The sequence below is a fragment of the Lissotriton helveticus genome, chromosome 11, assembly GCF_964261635.1.
Source record: "Lissotriton helveticus chromosome 11, aLisHel1.1, whole genome shotgun sequence".
Classification (NCBI taxonomy): Eukaryota; Metazoa; Chordata; class Amphibia; order Caudata; family Salamandridae; genus Lissotriton; species Lissotriton helveticus.
The window spans coordinates 5063923-5082703 of record NC_136072.1 but is presented as its reverse complement, the minus strand read 5'-3'; the positions used below and the strand labels follow the sequence as shown (position 1 = coordinate 5082703).

The window sequence follows — 18781 nt, the reverse complement described above, 5'->3', positions numbered from 1 at the left end:
AAAACCAGAGGTCAAAGTGGGCGGGATCTGAGGGGTGCGATGTGCCCATATTTAAGATGAACAGTTCCCCTACTTTTTGTGAAAAGACGACCGTCTTGGGGTGGTAAATTGCGAGAGTTGAAATGCTTCAGCCGAAATGTAGGGCAGGCAGTGGTTAATGTGAGCAGGTGGTTTCCGGTGCTCGGCACCGGCACTTATTTGTCAGCACTGGTACTTATGACAGCTGCCACATGGTGGCGCTGATTGTATGATTTAGATATGAGCAGAACAGTGTGGTGACGGTCTAGTTGTTGGCCGTGAGCACCGGAGGCGGAAGTCCGCAACAGGAACCGGAAGGCGGCCATCTTGTGTGGCGCAGGCCGGCTCAGAGAGCGCACGCAAGTTCCCGGCGCTCCGGGAAATAAATATTCTAGAAACCCAAGCCTGACTCCTAGCTTCATTTGGGGGCAAATACAAATTTTACAATGGCGATGAGGCGGGACTGGAACCAGTAGCAACAACACTGGTCCAACGAAAAAAAAAATTAAAAGGTACTACGAAGTGAATTAACGAACCCAACGGACCACCCCAGCTCAGGGCATCAGGCGTCATTACCGGAGCGCGGCAGAGGGCGAGCGACAGCACGTCGGCCCAACCAATAGTCGGTACCCGCGGCGACCCACAACACAGGGGACACTCTCCCCACGCCGTCAAAGAGAACGAGAACGCCACCTACCCAGGTGCGGTCGGCGGTGATAAGCGCGGGAAGAGGGCCACGGCACACGGGACAAGGACAAAGCCTCAAGTCCTTCACCATATGCAGCCAGGCAAGGAGGCACAGCACGGCGCATAACTACTCCACGGCCATGGCACGCTGGCGGATCAACAGGGGCGAGGTGAAGGGCCAAGCATAGCGGACAGAGGTAGGCCACGAGCGAACCCAGCATCAGAGGGAGCTACAGGTGGCGCAGGCGGCAGGGAGGACGACGAAGAGGACAGAGACACCAGACAGGCACCAGGCAGCCCGCCCAACCACGCGGTTCCCACCAAGGCAGTCCCGAAAGGCAACGGCAGGATGGCAACACCATCCACTTCCCTCACCCACATGGTGCCTTTCCTTCCAAAAAGAGGAGAACCCACGATGCCTTGGGAAGATTGGAAACGATACTTCCTTAATTATTTGGAGGCCTTAGAAGACGAAAGTGAGGCCGCGCACACGAGCCCGAGGAGAAGGAAGATACTATTACACAATCTGGGCCCGGAGGGGGTAAGAATATTTGACACCATAGTCAAGGGTCCAAGGGTCGCGACTGATACGGACGTATTCAGGCATGCCATTGAGGACCTGGACGCGCACTACCGGCCGGTGGTTTGCGTGGCTATCGACAGACACAACTTCTTCCAGAGAAAACAAGGCAGTGGAGAAACGGTGGATGAATACATGGCGGCGCTGCAGAAATTGGCACTCACGTGTAAATTTGGTACCCTCCACGACGAGTTGGTAAGGGATCAAATCATAATGCACACGACGAGCACACATGTTCAGGAAAAACTGTGGGTAAACGGGGACGCTCCCCTGAAGGAGGTATGGGCCTTGGTGAAGAAGGCGGAGATGTCCAAACGATGTGCACAGGCAGCCAGGAAGGACAGTGGAGGCACGCAAACAGTCTGCAGAGTCATGATGCACAACAAAGGGGACAAACCCAGGCAACGAGAACCACCCAGGGGCCCAGACACCAGGAGAAGCCAACAACCTGGGGGAGCAAACCCGAAGACAAGTAGAGGAGGAAGACCAAGCTGCTACAGGTGTGGAAGCGCATCGCACCTGGGCAACGACAAGGTATGCCCAGCGTTCAGGGCGAAGTGTGCGTTCTGTGGCTTATTCGGGCTTTACGAGAAAGTGTGTCGTCGGAGATCCAAGGGGGCCACAGTCAAATACATAGACCAAGGAAGCCCGGAAGAAGAAGAAACGCAAAAGGAGGAAGATAACCTTGAGGAACTCCTCTACATCGACGTCCAAGTCCTGGATGTGAGATGCAAAGAGACGGACAAACCTAGACTCGACATGCACATGGGAGGAGTACCGATCGAGATAATAGCAGACTCAGGAGCCCCCATCCCGATTGTTCAAAGACAAGTGTGGGAAGAGAAGTTCATGACAAAAGTAAAGGAAGAACTGCGCCCCATGGACGTGAGACCAGTCACTTACACGGGACAGAGAATACCCATGTTAGGTTATTGTCCTTTGCTGTTCGAATTCAAGGGACGACAAGCCAACTGCAAACTGTATGTCGCGGAAAAGGGACCATCAGTACTCAGCTGGAAAGATCAAGGCGCCCTGGGGATCCAGCTGAATCCAGGAGGCATAGAAAAAGCGCTGCTGATGAACATGGAAAGGGGACAGGAAGATGAGGCATATCACAGGGAATATCCAAAAGTGTTCAGTGGACGGATAGGTGAACTGGCCAAGTTCAAGCACATGATAAGGTTGAAAGAAGGAGCGAAACCTGTCATCCACAAGGTCCGAAACATACCGTTCCGCTGCAGAGAGGCAGTGCAAGAGGAACTTGACAGATTGGAGAAAAGCGGGGTGATACAAGCCATAGAGAGTGCGGAATGGCAATAGCCTTTAGTGGTAGCTCAGAAGCCCAACGGGAAAGTGAGGCTATTTGTAGACCTCAGGGAGCTTAACAAAAACATTTTGATAGACAAATTTCCCCTCCCACGCATCAATGAAATGCTGGCAATGACAAACGGGGTTAAGTGGTTCTCGACGGTGGACCTGTCATCGGCCTACCACCAGGTGAAACTCCACCCATCCAGCAACCACCTTACATCTTTCATAACACCTTGTGGGTGTTACAAATTTGTGAGAATGCCGTTTGGACTAGCATCCGCAGGCATGGCGGTGTTTCAAAAACTGATGCACAGACTATTTCAAAAAGTGAAGGGAGTTCAATTTTCCAAGATGATATCCTCGTAATGGGGAAATCCAAGCAGGAGCACAACGATATACTACACACTGTGCTGCGCACATTACAAGAAAACGGACTCACCGCAGAATGGACAAAGTGCAAATTTGGGGTCCCCTCCGTTACCTACCTGGGTCACGAAGTTAGCGAGAAGGGGATTGAGCCAAAGAGAGCCAACATGGAGGCAATACAGAATGCACCAGCCCCAGGAAAAAAGGAAGATGTCAGGTCGTTTCTAGGCATGGCTAAGTTCTATTGTAAATTCATCCCCAACTTTGCCACCAAGACGCACTGCCTACGCCAATTGCTGAAGGAGAGAAACGGATTGAAGTGGACCCAAGAAGAGCAAGAGAAATTCGAGACCTTGAAACGAGAAATGAGAGAAGCCATACCCCTGGAAGGATTTGACCCGGCTGCAGATTCCATACTTACCACCGATGCCAGTGACCGGGGCCTGGGAGCAGTGTTAATGCAAAGATCTGACAAGGGAGAACTATCAACAGTCAGCTTTGCATCCAGATCCCTGGCACCGAACGAAGAGAGGTTCAGTGTCATTGAAAAAGAGATGCTAGCCATGGTGTGGGCGATGGAACGCTTCCGGCAATACCTGTGGGGAGCCAAGTTCTTGGTCCGCACGAACCATAAACCCCTGATAAAGGTCCTGACGTCTAGTGGACATGCGCATGCCACCCCGAGAATAGCAAAGATGACACTACGGCTATTAGACTTCGTGTACGAGGTGGAGTACATACCGGGGCCTCAGAACAAGGTAGCAGACTTCCTGAGTAGGGTGGCAGCCAAGGAAGAAGCGGATGAACAGGAGACGCCAAGATGGGAGGGCTACATGGTGGCGACTGTACAGGACATGGAGCAAGTAATCAGCGCGCAGGAGTGGGCAGAGGCCTACGAGCAGGATGAGGATTTGGAGGCGATCAAAGGATATGTCATTCATGGGTGGCCGGAGAAGAGGCACCTAAAAGAGGACTTGAGGAGATACTGGGAGGTGAGAGATGAGTTGTCCCTAGAGGAGGACCCCCAGTTCCTGCTCAGGGGAGATAAAGTCATACCCCCCAAGGGTCTCATTGCACACTTGATGGCGTTGTTGCATGAAGGACACCAGGGAATCACAAAGACTAAAGCCCTAGCCAGACAGGCGTACTGGTGGCCAGCAATTGATGCTCAGGTGGAAAGGTACGTGAGACAAGGTGACTCCTGCTCCAAAGCGGATAAATCCTAAGTAATGTTGAGGCCACAGTTAGGGAATTTCCCCATGCCGGGAGGACCATGGGAAATGGTGTCCATCGACATACTTGGACCGATCCTGAACATTGAAGGAACACAGAAGTACGCTATAGTATTAATGGACAGGTACTCCAAGTGGCCAGAGGTAGAAGTGAGGGACTCAGTGGACTCAGATGCGGTGATAACATTCTTGAACGCCGTGTTCATAAAGGAAGGTATTCCTAAGGTCATAACGTGCGACAATGGGCCACAGTTTGTCTCAGCCAAATGGGAGGCCTCTATGTCCCGCAGTGGGATTGAGGTTAAGCACACTCCCATATACCACCCGGCTGGAAATGGGCTCGTGGAGCGTTTCAATCGAGTAATAATGGAAATTATCCAAGTAGCCATAAACGATGGACAAGATTGGGAGAAGGAATTACCCAAGATGCTGTGGGCCTACCGCATCACACCAGGCAGCACAGGATACAGCCCCTTCAAAGTGTTAAGGGGAAGAGAGCCGTTCACCAAGGACAACATCGCATGGAGGCAAATGGTAGTGCAGAGCAAATGGTCACCAGCAATAGTAAGGAGGAATCTGGAGAAAGCACAAGAGACCTACACTGAACAGTTCAACAAGAGACGAAATGTACAAGGAGTGTCACTAGAGACAGGTGACTGGGTGAGAGTGAAGGTAGCGACCATGAGGAGGAAAGGAGAGAGCAAGTTCACGCCGCCCCTGCAGGTTGTGGAACCATATGTCCGATCAGCACTACTCAGTGACGGCAAAGTGTGGTCGCAGGACAGAATGGCTAAGTGCAGCAAAATCCTGAAGTGGACTACAGGAGCGGAGGGAGAAGCAGAAGGAGATGCAGAGATGGTGAACGAGGAATGTAGCGGATGGAGACAAGAGCAGGTAGAAGGAGGGACACAGAACGTGGAGGAGAAGGAGAACACACAAGGCGGGAGCGACAGAGAGAGAGAGAGAAGGAACAGTACAAACTGGAAAGGAGACGATGAAGAGAGAGACAATGGTGAAGGAACAGAAGCGCGAGGAATGACTGCCATGTCGGGCAGTCAAGGAGGCGAGAAAGTGGAAGGAGTAATGAGAACGAGAGCAGGAAGAATCGTGAGAGCGCCTAAGAGGTTCAAGGACTTTGAAATGGACATTAAGTAAGATTGTGTATTCCTTATTGTTTTGTCAGTTGCATAAAGGGGGGAGATATGTGGTGACGGTCTAGTTGTTGGCCGTGAGCACCGGAGGCGGAAGTCCGCAACAGGAACCGGAAGGCAGCCATCTTGTGTGGCGCAGGCCGGCTCAGAGAGCGCACGCAAGTTCCCGGCGCTCCGGGGAATAAATATTCTAGAAACCCAAGCCTGACTCCTGGCTTCATTGGGGGGCAAATACAATTTTTACAAACAGCGGTTGTTTATCCATTTAATATGCATTAATAACAACTAATACCTGTGGCACAACCCATTCTTTCGTCTTTGGGGGCATCGAACAGCCTGTATTGCTTTTTCTAAGATTCTTGAAAGGCACATCCATCGGCATCTGTCACATTTTGTAACAACTAACAATCTTCTTCACCCCTCCCAGTCTGGTTTTCGTCAGGGTTTCTCTACAGAAACTACTCTTTTGGGAGTGACTGAGAATCTTCGCCTACTATTAGATCGAGGTGAATCGGCTGCACTGATATTACTAGATCTCAGTGCAGCCTTCGATACTGTATCTCACAGTATCCTTTTGAACAATCTTGCCTCTTTTGGCATTAGTGATAAAGCCTTGCGTTGGTTGTCGTCTTTTCTTACTGACCGGACTTTTCAAATTTTTTCCAATACGTCCACGTCCAATACTTATTTCTCCCCACACGGTGTGCCCCAGGGTTCTATTCTCAATCCTCTCCTTTTTAATCTTTATGTTGTTCCTTTGGCCCATATTGCTCACTACTTTGGTCTAAATCTTTTCACCTATGCTGATGATTCTCAGATTGTGTTTTCCTTATCTCAAGCTGACCCCACCTCTCCTTCATCTTTGCAAATAGGTCTTAGCGAAATCTCTCGTTGGATGAATCGCAATTTTCTTAAATTAAATAGCGATAAGACGGAGGTATTAGTCTTCGGAAACAAACCTGACCTATGGAGTTCGAGACATTGGCCTGCAACTATGGGTTCTTTACCCATTCCTTCTGATCGAGTGCGTAACCTTGGGGTCATTATTGATAGGGATCTATCGATGAAAGACCAGGCCAACAAAGTTGCAGGCACCTGTTTTACCATCTTAAGATGGCTGAGAAAAATCTTTTGGATTCTGCCTGCCGACACCTTGAGATCTGTTGTAACAGCTTTGGTGACCTCTAGATTGGATTACGGGAACGTGCTCTATCTGGGGGCTACCAGGGCGGTCATGCGCCGTCTTCAATTAGTTCAAAATGCTGCTGCACGGCTTCTCTGTGGTTGTCGAAAACACGATCATATTACCGAGCGCCTTAAAGAACTGCATTGGCTCACCCTTGATAACCGGGTAAAATTCAAGGCACTGTGCTTTATGCACAAGATTAAAATTGGAGTTGCCCCGTCCTATCTCCAGTCCCTTGTTAAATGCTATGTACCTGCCCGTTCTCTTCGTTCTTCTTCCCAACACCTTTTTTGTATCCCTAAGTTTAGGCTTTCCAGAGTGGGTGGTCGCTCTTTTGCCATCTTGGGACCCGAACTCTGGAACTCCCTTCCCTTGGACTTGCGGATGGAGAACTCTCATATTCTCTTCCGTAAAGCCGTAAAGACCTGGCTTTTCGTCCAATAAATTTCTCGCTGGATTGTTTTTTGCTACCATTGTCTTTCAGCGCCGGGAAACCCTCACGGGTAGCTGTCGCGCTATATAAGATTAATAAATAAATAAATAATAAATACATTGTGGCACGTGTGGCAGCGTGAGGGTGAGCCCCGCGCAGAGAGTGTCACTGGCAGCGCTGGCAGGGCCATGGGTGGTACAAGCTGCAGTCACCTCCTGACGAGGGCCCTGGCACCTATCATTTTTTACAAATTAAGCATTGACTGCAAAGAGTCTCCTGTGCTGTGAAACCGAGGGAGGGCAGACCGCTAAACAAGCCTTCTTGCCAGGGTGCCCGCTTGCTAAAAAAAATGTAAATGTGCATAACTGGTCAATCTCTGAAAGTAAAGTGGGCTGTAAATGTAAAGAGCGCTTAGAAGCAGCTCCTGGCTTTGATTGATTGAATCACTTGAAGCTTCCTGTTGGCACAGGTGAGTGGCGCTGCAAGGGCGTTACCAGCTGAGCTGGGAAGAGTTCGCTTTTGATGGACAGTCCCAAAAATGCTCAATGTAGCCTGGGTATTACTAAAATCTGTATTTTGGAACACAGTATTAGGTGAAACTTTTTGTGCATTTTGTAGCAGCCGGTCTCAAACTGTGTGTGATGCAACTCTAAAACACTGGCTTCCAGATTTACAGCGCTTGCTGTCACAGCCTGAGGCCTCGTGGCACTAAGCAAACACAAGGCACTGTTCCCGGCTGCACCAGCCGGGGTTGAAGCCTGAGGCTGTCCAGTGACTGGTACAGGTCTCTGCTGCACATTAACTCACTGAGGTGTTCCCTTAACTTGCAATTAAGGTGAGTTACTTATTCATAGGTAGTTACCTGAAGGTGAAAGACCCAAACTAGTTACTGAATATATTTTGTTTTTTATCCAGGCCTTTTAGGCGCCCCTAAGCTCAGTCACCCCACCCCACACTGCACACAGCACCACTGTCCCCAGGGCTTTAAGTGGGATGGAAACATCTGGGGGTCTCTCAGAGGCGTGGCCGATGTCATTAAGGGCGTGGCTTAAAACGCTTCAGCTAAACATCTGTGCTTGGAATAGTGGCCGCCCAGCGGGTATTTCGCTGCTACTGTCCATTCAGCCGGAGCCAGATCAATATTACAAGTAACATTTACACCTGCCACAAGCCAGGACTGTTGGCTTTGTCAATGGTTGTAAGTTGCGTAAGATAAATGAGCAACAACTGTCAATTCGTTGTATATAATATTAAAAATCCTCGGTTCTTGTGAGAGAGACTGTGGCGTAACGGCTGGAGCTGCCGACTTCGCAACTGGGGAAGCAGGTTCGAGCCGGTCACTCGCTCCACGTCCTGTGATCATGAGGATGTCCTTGTGGGAGCGACTGTGGCGTAACGGCTGGAGCTGCCGCCTTCGAAGCTGGGGGACGCAGGTTCGACCCACACCACCGCTTCACATCCTGTGATCAGGAGTGTGTCCTTGTGAGAGGGACTGTGGCGTAACGGCTGGAGCTGGGGAAGCAGGTTGGAGCCGGACCCCCGTTCCGCGTCCTGTGAGCATGAGATGTCCTTGTGGGAGGGACTGTGGCGTAACGGCTGGAGCTGCCGCCTTTAAAGCTGGGGAAGCAGGTTCGAGCCGGACCCCCGTTCCGAGTCCTGTGATCAGGAGTATGTCCTTGTGAGAAGGACTGTGGCGTAACGGCTGGAGCTGAGGAAGCAGGTTCGACCCACACCACCGCTTCACATCCTGTGATCAGGAGTGTGTCCTTGTGAGAGGGACTGTGGCGTAACGGCTGGAGCTGGGGAAGCAGGTTGGAGCCGGACCCCCGTTCCGCGTCCTGTGAGCATGAGATGTCCTTGTGAGTGGGACTGTGGCGTAACGGCTGGAGCTGAGGAAGCAGGTTCGACCCACACCACCGCTTCACATCCTGTGATCAGGAGTGTGTCCTTGTGAGAGGGACTGTGGCGTAACGGCTGGAGCTGAGGAAGCAGGTTCGACCCACACCACCGCTTCACATCCTGTGATCAGGAGTGTGTCCTTGTGAGAGGGACTGTGGCGTAACGGCTGGAGCTGAGGAAGCAGGTTCGACCCACACCACCGCTTCACATCCTGTGATCGTGAGTGTGTCCTCGTCGGATGCCCGGGTGGCTCCAAGATTGCGCTGGAATCGACTGGAAAAAGAGTATCTTTGAAGTCAGATCAAAAGCAATGAGGGCGGGGGTGGGACAATTGCAGAATTAAGCTGCCCCCACCCCGAAGGTGAAAACGGAGAACCCGTGTCGCACCTTCTTTTAAGAACAGCCGGCAGGACCCGGCCCACTTTAAGCCCAGCCACTTTCCGAGCCGCCCTCCCCTGGGTCAGGTGCAGTTTGTGGGCGGGGCCGAGGAGAGAGGGCCTTGTGCCTTTCTGCGGGAGGGGGGGCGGGGGACCCCCACCCTCAGGGGCCGCCCCTGGGCGTGCGCGAGGGGGCGGGGCCTGTGGGTGGAGGCCCCGCACGTGTCTGTGCGTGAGGCTGAGCCGGGAGTCAGTGTCTGCAGAGCTGTGAGTGCACCAGCTGCACCAGCCGCACCCCTCAGAGGCTCCCTGAACCCCCACAGCAGGGGGCGCTGCCGCAGGATGGGGCTGAAGGGCGAGAACCGATCGATAATCAATGAAGGGGACGAGAACCAGATGGTAAGAGATGCTCAGGAGGTGGACTGGCTGTGAGCTTGTGTGATCTGTGGCACCTGGCAGCGCTGTGTGATCTGTGGCACATCACTGGCTGTGAGCACGGCAGCGCTGTGTGATCTGTGGCACATCACTGGCTGTGAGCACGGCAGCGCTGTGTGATCTGTAGCACATCACTGGCTGTGAGCACGGCAGCGCTGTGTGATCTGTGGCACATCACTGGCTGTGAGCACGGCAGCGCTGTGTGATCTGTGGCACATCACTGGCTGTGAGCGCCGCAGCGCTGTGTGATCTGTGGCACATCACCGGCTGTGAGCACGGCAGCGCTGTGTGATCTGTGGCACATCACTGGCTGTGAGCACGGCAGCGCTGTGTGATCTGTGGCACATCACTGGCTGTGAGCACGGCAGCGCTGTGTGATCTGTGGCACATCACTGGCTGTGAGCGCCGCAGCGCTGTGTGATCTGTGGCACATCACCGGCTGTGAGCACGGCAGCGCTGTGTGATCTGTGGCACATCACTGGCTGTGAGCACGGCTGCGCTGTGTGATCTGTGGCACTCACCGGCTGTGAGCGCCGCAGCGCTGTGTGATCTGTGGCACATCACCGGCTGTGAGCACGGCAGCGCTGTGTGATCTGTGGCACATCACCGGCTGTGAGCACGGCAGCGCTGTGTGATCTGTGGCACCTGGCAGCGCTGTGTGATCTCTGGCACATCACTGGCTGTGAGCGCCGCAGCGCTGTGTGATCTGTGGCACTCACCGGCTGTGAGCGCCGCAGCGCTGTGTGATCTGTGGCACCTGGCAGCGCTGTGTGATCTCTGGCACATCACTGGCTGTGAGCACGGCAGCGCTGTGTGATCTCTGGCACATCACTGGCTGTGAGCACGGCAGCGCTGTGTGATCTGTGGCACCTGGCAGCGCTGTGTGATCTCTGGCACATCACTGGCTGTGAGCACGGCAGCGCTGTGTGATCTCTGGCACATCACCGGCTGTGAGCACGGCAGCGCTGTGTGATCTCTGGCACATCACCGGCTGTGAGCACGGCAGCGCTGTGTGATCTGTGGCACATCACCGGCTGTGAGCACGGAAGCGCTGTGTGATCTCTGGCACATCACCGGCTGTGAGCACGGAAGCGCTGTGTGATCTCTGGCACATCACCGGCTGTGAGCACGGCAGCGCTGTGTGAGCTGTGGCACATCACCGGCTGTGAGCACGGCAGCGCTGTGTGATCTGTGGCACATCACCGGCTGTGAGCACGGCAGCGCTGTGTGATCTGTGGCACCTGGCAGCGCTGTGTGATCTCTGGCACATCACTGGCTGTGAGCACGGCAGCGCTGTGTGATCTGTGGCACCTGGCAGCGCTGTGTGATCTCTGGCACATCACTGGCTGTGAGCACGGCAGCGCTGTGTGATCTCTGGCACATCACCGGCTGTGAGCACGGCAGCGCTGTGTGATCTCTGGCACATCACCGGCTGTGAGCACGGCAGCGCTGTGTGATCTCTGGCACATCACCGGCTGTGAGCACGGCAGCGCTGTGTGATCTGTGGCACATCACCGGCTGTGAGCACGGAAGCGCTGTGTGATCTCTGGCACATCACCGGCTGTGAGCACGGCAGCGCTGTGTGAGCTGTGGCACATCACCGGCTGTGAGCACGGCAGCGCTGTGTGATCTCTGGCACATCACCGGCTGTGAGCACGGCAGCGCTGTGTGATCTGTGGCACATCACCGGCTGTGAGCACGGAAGCGCTGTGTGATCTCTGGCACATCACCGGCTGTGAGCACGGCAGCGCTGTGTGAGCTGTGGCACATCACCGGCTGTGAGCACGGAAGCGCTGTGTGATCTCTGGCACATCACCGGCTGTGAGCACGGCAGCGCTGTGTGAGCTGTGGCACATCACCGGCTGTGAGCACGGAAGCTGAGCGCCGGTTGAGGCGCAACTAGGATCCCCTACAAAAAATTGTCTTTACTGACCTTCTAAAACTGTACAAAAAATCCATTCTATCTGCCAAATCCCTCTATTTCTCCCAGAAAATTCTCAACTCAGCATCTAAAACTAAGGACATCTTTTCCATCGTAGAAGAACTCTCCCTGCCTGACCGTGTTACTGCACAACCTGAACCATCACAGGTTCTCTGTGATTCCCTCAATTCGTATTTTATTGACAAGATTACCTCCATCAAAAAAACATCCCCTCCCCTCCCTCATCCATGGCTTGTCCCTTACCTCCCATGAACCCTTGCTGTCTGCACGGATTCCCTCCCCTATCCCAGTCCGAATTCACCTCCCTATTACAGGCGGTCAGCTCAGGCTCCCCCCATGACTGTTGTCCCCCTCAAATTTTGAAAGCAGCTCTCTTGGCCTGTCCGGGTCCCCCGCAAGCTCTCCTTAACAATTCACTCGCCACAGGCTCTGTCCCCGATGCTTTCAAACAAGCAGTTGTTGTACCTATACTCAAAAAGCCTGGTGCGGATCCATCTGTTCTGAGCAACTATCGGCCGATCTCCCTCCTCCCCTATCTGGGGAAAGTTTTGGAGACTTATGTCACCCGATGCCTCAGTGAGTTCATTGAAAAATCCTCCTTTCTTGACGACCAGCAGGCCGGGTTTAGACCGGCCCACTCTACGGAAGCTGTCATTGTGGCCGTAATGGATGCTCTGAGACAAGGTGCCGATAAGAACTTGGCCCAAGCCCTTGTTCTATTAGATCTGTCGGCTGCTTTCGACACGGTCGATCACGTCATCTTGATCGACCGTGTCAGAAACGCGGGCATCCAGGGCATGGCCCTAACATAAATCAGTTCCTTTTTGCATCAACGCTCTCAATCGGTTCCTCTATCCACCTTCTCTGCCCCCTACTCGTCACTCTCCTGTGGTGTCCCCCAGGGTTCTGCTCTTTCGCCCCTCTTATTTAATCTTTATATGCAACCCCTCTTAGCCTCCCTCCGTCACACCTCTGTTACCATTTTCAATTATGCGGATGACTTACAGTTAATTTTTCCCATCGACACCTCTCCTTCTTCTTGTACCAACTTCCAATCCACCATGCTTGCCATCTCTGAGTGGATGCATTTCAGCCAGCTGAAGCTCAATCCCAGTAAGACGAAGCTGGTATTGACAGGCGGGCCTTCCAACCCTTGGTGTTCCAGCTTTTGGCCCCCTTCTCTTGGGCCCCCACCCCGTCCCATCAATACTGTGAGAAGCCTTGGCGTGATTATCTCTAGTGACTTATCCATGAGACCTCAAATTAACGCCTTCACTTCTGCTTGCTTCTACCATCTGCGCAGAATCTGTAAAATCCAAAGGTTCCTCACCATAGATGCTCTCACACCTGTCATCACGGCCCTTGTCACCTCCCGTATTGACTATGCCAACTCCCTGTATGTGGGTATCCCTGCTTACCACCTTCATCGGCTTCAGCTGGTGCAAAACCAGGCGGCCAGACTGGTCTTTCAACAGCCTAAGCACCAACATGTCTCGCCCCTGCTGAGGAGACTGCATTGGCTCCCGGTAGCCTCTCGATGCATTTTCAAACTGGGCTGTACTGTTTTTAAGTCACTCCTTGCCCTTGCCCCAGCCTTCACTTCCTTCAGCCTCAACGTCACATTCCCCTAAGGAATCTCCGGTCTTCGGCCCACAATCTTTTAATTGTCCCCAGATTCAAACGGAAAAAACATGGTGGCTCCTGCTTTTCCTTTCTTGCCCCCTCAACCTGGAACTCCCTTTCCTCTACTATACGACTCTGCCCTGATTACACCCGCTTTCGCAAACTTCTCAAAACCCATCTCTTCCAGCTAGCCTATGATTAAACCTTACTGCCTAACCTCCCTGCTTTGTCTATGAGCGCCATGAAACCGACTGGTGACCGTGCGCAGTAAAAAGTCTTTTAACATAACAAACATAACATCTGTGGCACTCACCGGCTGTGAGCACGGCAGCGCTGTGTGATCTGTGGCACATCACTGGCTGTGAGCGCCGCAGCGCTGTGTGATCTGTGGCACATCACTGGCTGTGAGCGCCGCAGCGCTGTGTGATCTGTGGCACATCACTGGCTGTGAGCACGGCAGCGCTGTGTGATCTGTGGCACATCACCGTCTGTGAGCACGGCAGCGCTGTGTGATCTGTGGCACCTGGCAGCGCTGTGTGATCTGTGGCACCTGGCAGCGCTGTGTGATCTGTGGCACATCACTGGCTGTGAGCATGGCAGCGCTGTGTGATCTGTGGCACCTGGCAGCGCTGTGTGATCTGTGGCACCTGGCAGCGCTGTGTGATCTGTGGCACATCACTGGCTGTGAGCGCCGCAGCGCTGTGTGATCTGTGGCACTCACCGGCTCTGAGTACGGCAGCGCTGTGTGATCTGTGGCACATCACTGGCTGTGAGCGCCGCAGCGCTGTGTGATCTGTGGCACATCACTGGCTGTGAGCACGGCAGCGCTGTGTGATCTGTGGCACATCACTGGCTGTGAGCGCCGCAGCGCTGTGTGATCTGTGGCACATCACTGGCTGTGAGCACGGCAGCGCTGTGTGATCTGTGGCACCTGGCAGCGCTGTGTGATCTGTGGCACATCACTGGCTGTGAGCACGGCAGCGCTGTGTGATCTGTGGCACATCACTGGCTGTGAGCGCCGCAGCGCTGTGTGATCTGTGGCACTCACCGGCTCTGAGTACGGCAGCGCTGTGTGATCTGTGGCACATCACTGGCTGTGAGCGCCGCAGCGCTGTGTGATCTGTGGCACTCACCGGCTGTGAGCACGGCAGCGCTGTGTGATCTGTGGCACATCACTGGCTGTGAGCGCCGCAGCGCTGTGTGATCTGTGGCACCTGGCAGCGCTGTGTGATCTGTGGCACATCACTGGCTGTGAGCACGGCAGTGCTGTGTGATCTGTGGCACATCACTGGCTGTGAGCGCCGCAGCGCTGTGCGCCTGCCCGAGGCCACGCAGTGGCCATCAAGAGGGCGGGTACCTAGTCAAGGAGGGCGGTCCCGCCCCCACTTGCCTGTCCGGCACATCCGCCTCACCGGTTGGAGGAGGCGGCTTGCCGAGAATCTCGTCCGGGCGGCGGGGAGGGGCTTCAGGGGTACTTATGCTGTGGTGCCCCTATCCTAAGCCTCTTTGCCGCCCGGACGCCGTACGATCTTGCGGGACACTCTTTTGTGACTACCTCGTCGTGTTGAGGTGAGCGAGGCCTTGGGCCTACCCTCTCCCCCCCCCTTACTGTAGCCGCCTGCTCCCTCCGTGTGAGGTGGGAGCCTGGCGAGGCGGCCCGCTAGAGCGGGCTGCTGTGGGGGGGGGCGTCCGGTTTTCCTTCCGGTCTTTGTCCTCCGGTCAGCGCGGGCCCGGCCTGTTCTTGTCGGGCCCCGCTGTATTTGCTATACCGAGTCCCGTTTTCCCTAAAGGTTTGGGCGTCTTTTGTGTGATCTCTCCGGCGCTGGAGTGGCCATGTTTGTGTGGTATTGTGGCGGCAATTGTAGGATTTACAAATATTGCATTTTGGCGGGTCGAACCTTCCCCAGGTTGTGCGTGGGTGTGTAATGTTGTGTATTTCTCCCTACCTCCTTCGCCTCGTCCGTCCCCCTTCCTCGTCGTCTGATTTTCCTCGCATTCTCTTTGGGGGGTGCGGGCTGGTCCGGGGAGCCCCGCGTGGTGGGACTGTCCGTGGGGTAATGGTTCTCCCGGGAGTCCGATGCCGACCCTCTACGATCATCGGGGCTGTGGCCGAAGGGTAGGGTAAGCGTGTTTTTCCGTGTGTACGCTTAGCCATGCTCTGTGCATCTGGCGCTTCTGATTGCTCCTACCTGGGGCCTGAGCTGGATGCTTTCTCGCGACATCGTGCTTGTGCGCAGTGCCCTCAAGTATGGCGCGGTGTGTGGTATTCTAATGTGTACAGTTATTTACAGGTGGGCGCGTGGCCCGAGCGGTCAAAGGATCCGGTTTTAGGCACCAGTCTCTTCGGAGTCGGAGGTTCGTATCCTCGTGCTGCTTGGTTTCTTTTGTGAGGATTATGGCAAAGGGATAGTGCATGCTTGGTGGTGCGCGGGCTTTCAGGCGAAGGCCAAGACTCGTTATGGTTGTACTCATGTTGATGGGGGGGAGCTGTGAAGGATGAGCCAATTTTTACCCGCTTCATCATTATGCACGTACCGTGTATTTTGCATTCAAGGAATACCATCGTTCATGCAAAGTGTTTCCTTTTGATCGTTTCTGACTACGGGATCAAGAAGGCTTAATTTGGGCCCCGGAGTGGGGCGGCACTTGTGACTGGGGCCTGCGGAGATATGAGTGTGTTGTCCCCATATTTACCAGTGCTGCTGAGCTGACCAGTGGTCGTGGCCCCCATCTCATGGAATCGGGGCTGAGAGGCGTTTGGTTTGCATGAACGCTAGGTTTTCTTGCGCTTTCTCGGTTTTAGGGCCGAGATGTTTGTGCGGCTTGCCATAATCATGCGTGATTGTTGGTTTTATGATATGTTTTGGTTTCACGGTGCCGCATTCGGTCCCTCAGGGCACAGATATCCTTTCTTTCCCGGGTTGATTGGGGGCGCGATTACTAATGCAATTGCGTCCTAGTGTCCACCGCTACTCTATGCCTTCTGTCGGAAACCACTAAGTGTGGCTGTCTAGCGGGATATCCTTACGTCCGGGTATTAGTGTGAATTCACTGTTTAGGAGTTAATGTTTAATACCGTCAAGGTTCATTTTCAAGTCGCTGCCGTCCCTTTCTTGTTACTTACCAGTGTGATGTTTTGAGACTGCCTTGCAAATGTATTAGGCTTTCGACGGTGAGGCGGCGCTCGTGGGGGGGGTTTTTCTCTCATCTGTCCGCGACATTTTGTCCAAGCAAGTGTTACATAAGTTCTTCGTTAGGGGGTCAGTTATGTCTGACGGAGGTATTGTGCACAGTAACAGCATAGGGGCCCGACGGGCTCATTTGCGAAGCCAGAGGCGTGTTCAGCGGTTAGAGTTGCTGACTCTGGAGCTGGGGACCAGTGTTCGAGCCGCGGCGTCGGCTCATTTAATCTAACGGTCGCAGTGCAGTTTTGGTTTTCGGCTTTGGCTTCCGGGCGGGGGCGGGCAGATGTACCCCAATTGACACCAAAATTAGGTCAATTAGTATTGATAGCAAAAGGCTACGCTTTGCATCTTTCAGCATTCCGTCGCCACGGTTTAGTATGGCTACGCGCCTTGCTGTTCACTGCCCTGCCCCAGGCCCATCCTGTCAGCAACGCTAGCATCGGGCGGCTCAATTTGGGTTTGGTGGAGTGGGTCCAGTCGGCGGCACCACCTGTGTCGGGGTTCGTTGCCAGCAACCATGCACCTAGCTCCCACCCCTATGTCCGTCCGGGAGGCTTGGCTGTATATTTTCGTGGTGTAATAGAACACCGCCCGGTTAAGAAAATCTGCTTTTGTCGGCGCCCTGGTGTATAGCCCGTCCTCGCGTTTTCTGCGGTGTGTGTCGGGGGGTGGTGGGGCCAGCCCCTTCGTTCACTCGAACCATGTCCTTCATTTCTCCCCCACCCCCCTGCCTCCGAGGCGTCAGCCAGGGTCCCCATGTCGGGAGGCGGGTCGGAGGCTTCGCATTGTCCTCCCATGGTGCGTTCATGTGACCCTGGGCGACTACACAGGTGTATGCGGCGCCGGGCCAGCGCTGGAGTTTGCGTTCGGCAGTGCGGTCCTTCTGCAGTGGCGACGCTCACTACGTTCTAGCGCAGACTTTCCCGCAGGGTCCGAGCGTCACATTAGCAGTAACGATACCTGAGGAGAAGGTTTAGTGGACATGTTTCTGTGGCATATGTCACACTACTTGAGGTATTAGTGACATCTGTGGTGGTATCTAGAGCATCTAGAAATCGTGGGGTCGCAATCGCAATGCGTTTGACAACACTTGAAATGCTTTACCATTTTGCAGGAAAGTAGTTTAAAAAGGATATGAACCAACGGTGTGTGCTGATCATTGTCTCTATGGTTCAGAAATATACCTGCATATTGTTTGTGATGATTAATTAGAAACGTGCTAAAGTGCGAACTACCATGTTTTCTCAGTTGTGCCTTCGGCGCGGTAGAGAAAATGTGGCTGGAGCTAGAGGGGGAGTTTCGCTCCAGGTGTCCGAGGGTCAAGGGTTGTGTAAGCATGCGGGGAGTGATGCGCTATTGTCCTCGGCAGCCTTATTCATTTCCGGCTTTGTTCTTTTCCGGTATGGTAGAGGATGGCATTCTGAAATGCGATGATTTGTGTGGTCCTTGCGCTGGTCCTAAACAGGTTGTAGGCGGATCTCGACTATACTATTTTCCATGTATGCCTCAGTGACATATCGATCAGAGGATAAAGACATCTTTACAGTCTGTTGGAAAGATAGACTCCATGCTCCTGGGCAGCCGGCCATTTCCTGGGGCGGTATCTCTTACTTTGTCCGGCGCACGTGGGTAATGGCGTCAACTTGCCACCACTGGCATGGGAAGTACGCTTCACCATGTCCGGGGCACGCGGGTAATGGCGTACATGTCCGGCCATTTTAAAAGGCAATTATGTGCGAGATGTCCGCGTAAGGATGCGCCATCTGGCTTCAGGGCTAATTATTGGTGGGGCACAGACATGTTGGCTTTTGATTGTGTTTTGGCATGCACGTCTTTATAGTGGCAGACTGGTGGAGTGGCCTTCCACCCACCACCCCTAATCCCCCCCCTGTCGGGCAGTGTACACTTGGTCCACACAGCCGCCCTCCAGGCCATGGTACACAGAACAAGGGTGCTTGTACATGCCTTTAGGCCGGGCAACGACGGGAGCGGAGAGACGTTTTCGCTGGATGTCCTGGCCACCCCTTTGCCTGCTGGGTTTTTGTTGGTTCTCGTGCCGTTTACAGCAACACCGCACTCTGGCAATTGCTGGGCATAATTTGGTCTTGGATGCGTTAGCAATTGTTTCGCTCGGCCTTTTGCTTGGGCAGTGGTGCGTGCTGGCCACCAGGGGGAACAGTCTCTCGGTTTCAGTTTCTCCGCACACGCTGGAATTTTGTGTGTCCTTTCCACGTTTTCTCATAGAATGTCATTTCTCAGCACTGCAGGATATCATCGTTCTTGCCCGCGAGTGCTGTTTTTGCAAACGGGCATGTTCTATTTCCCGGACTGTCGTACACCTGATGATTCTTAAACG

General features: G+C 53.8%; 1 protein-coding gene across 1 annotated transcript in view; it reads left to right on the top strand.

The window, feature by feature from the left end:
• The first annotated feature begins 9524 nt into the window (after positions 1–9524).
• The window catches only part of LOC144791007 (putative cation-transporting ATPase 13A4), a 331299-nt gene continuing 322042 nt past the window's right edge, over positions 9525–18781 (top strand). The window contains exon 1 of the mRNA XM_078665633.1: positions 9525–9639. Coding sequence (XP_078521759.1) covers positions 9583–9639 — 57 coding nt within the window. The 5' untranslated portion in view covers positions 9525–9582. The remainder of the gene's footprint in view (positions 9640–18781) is intronic.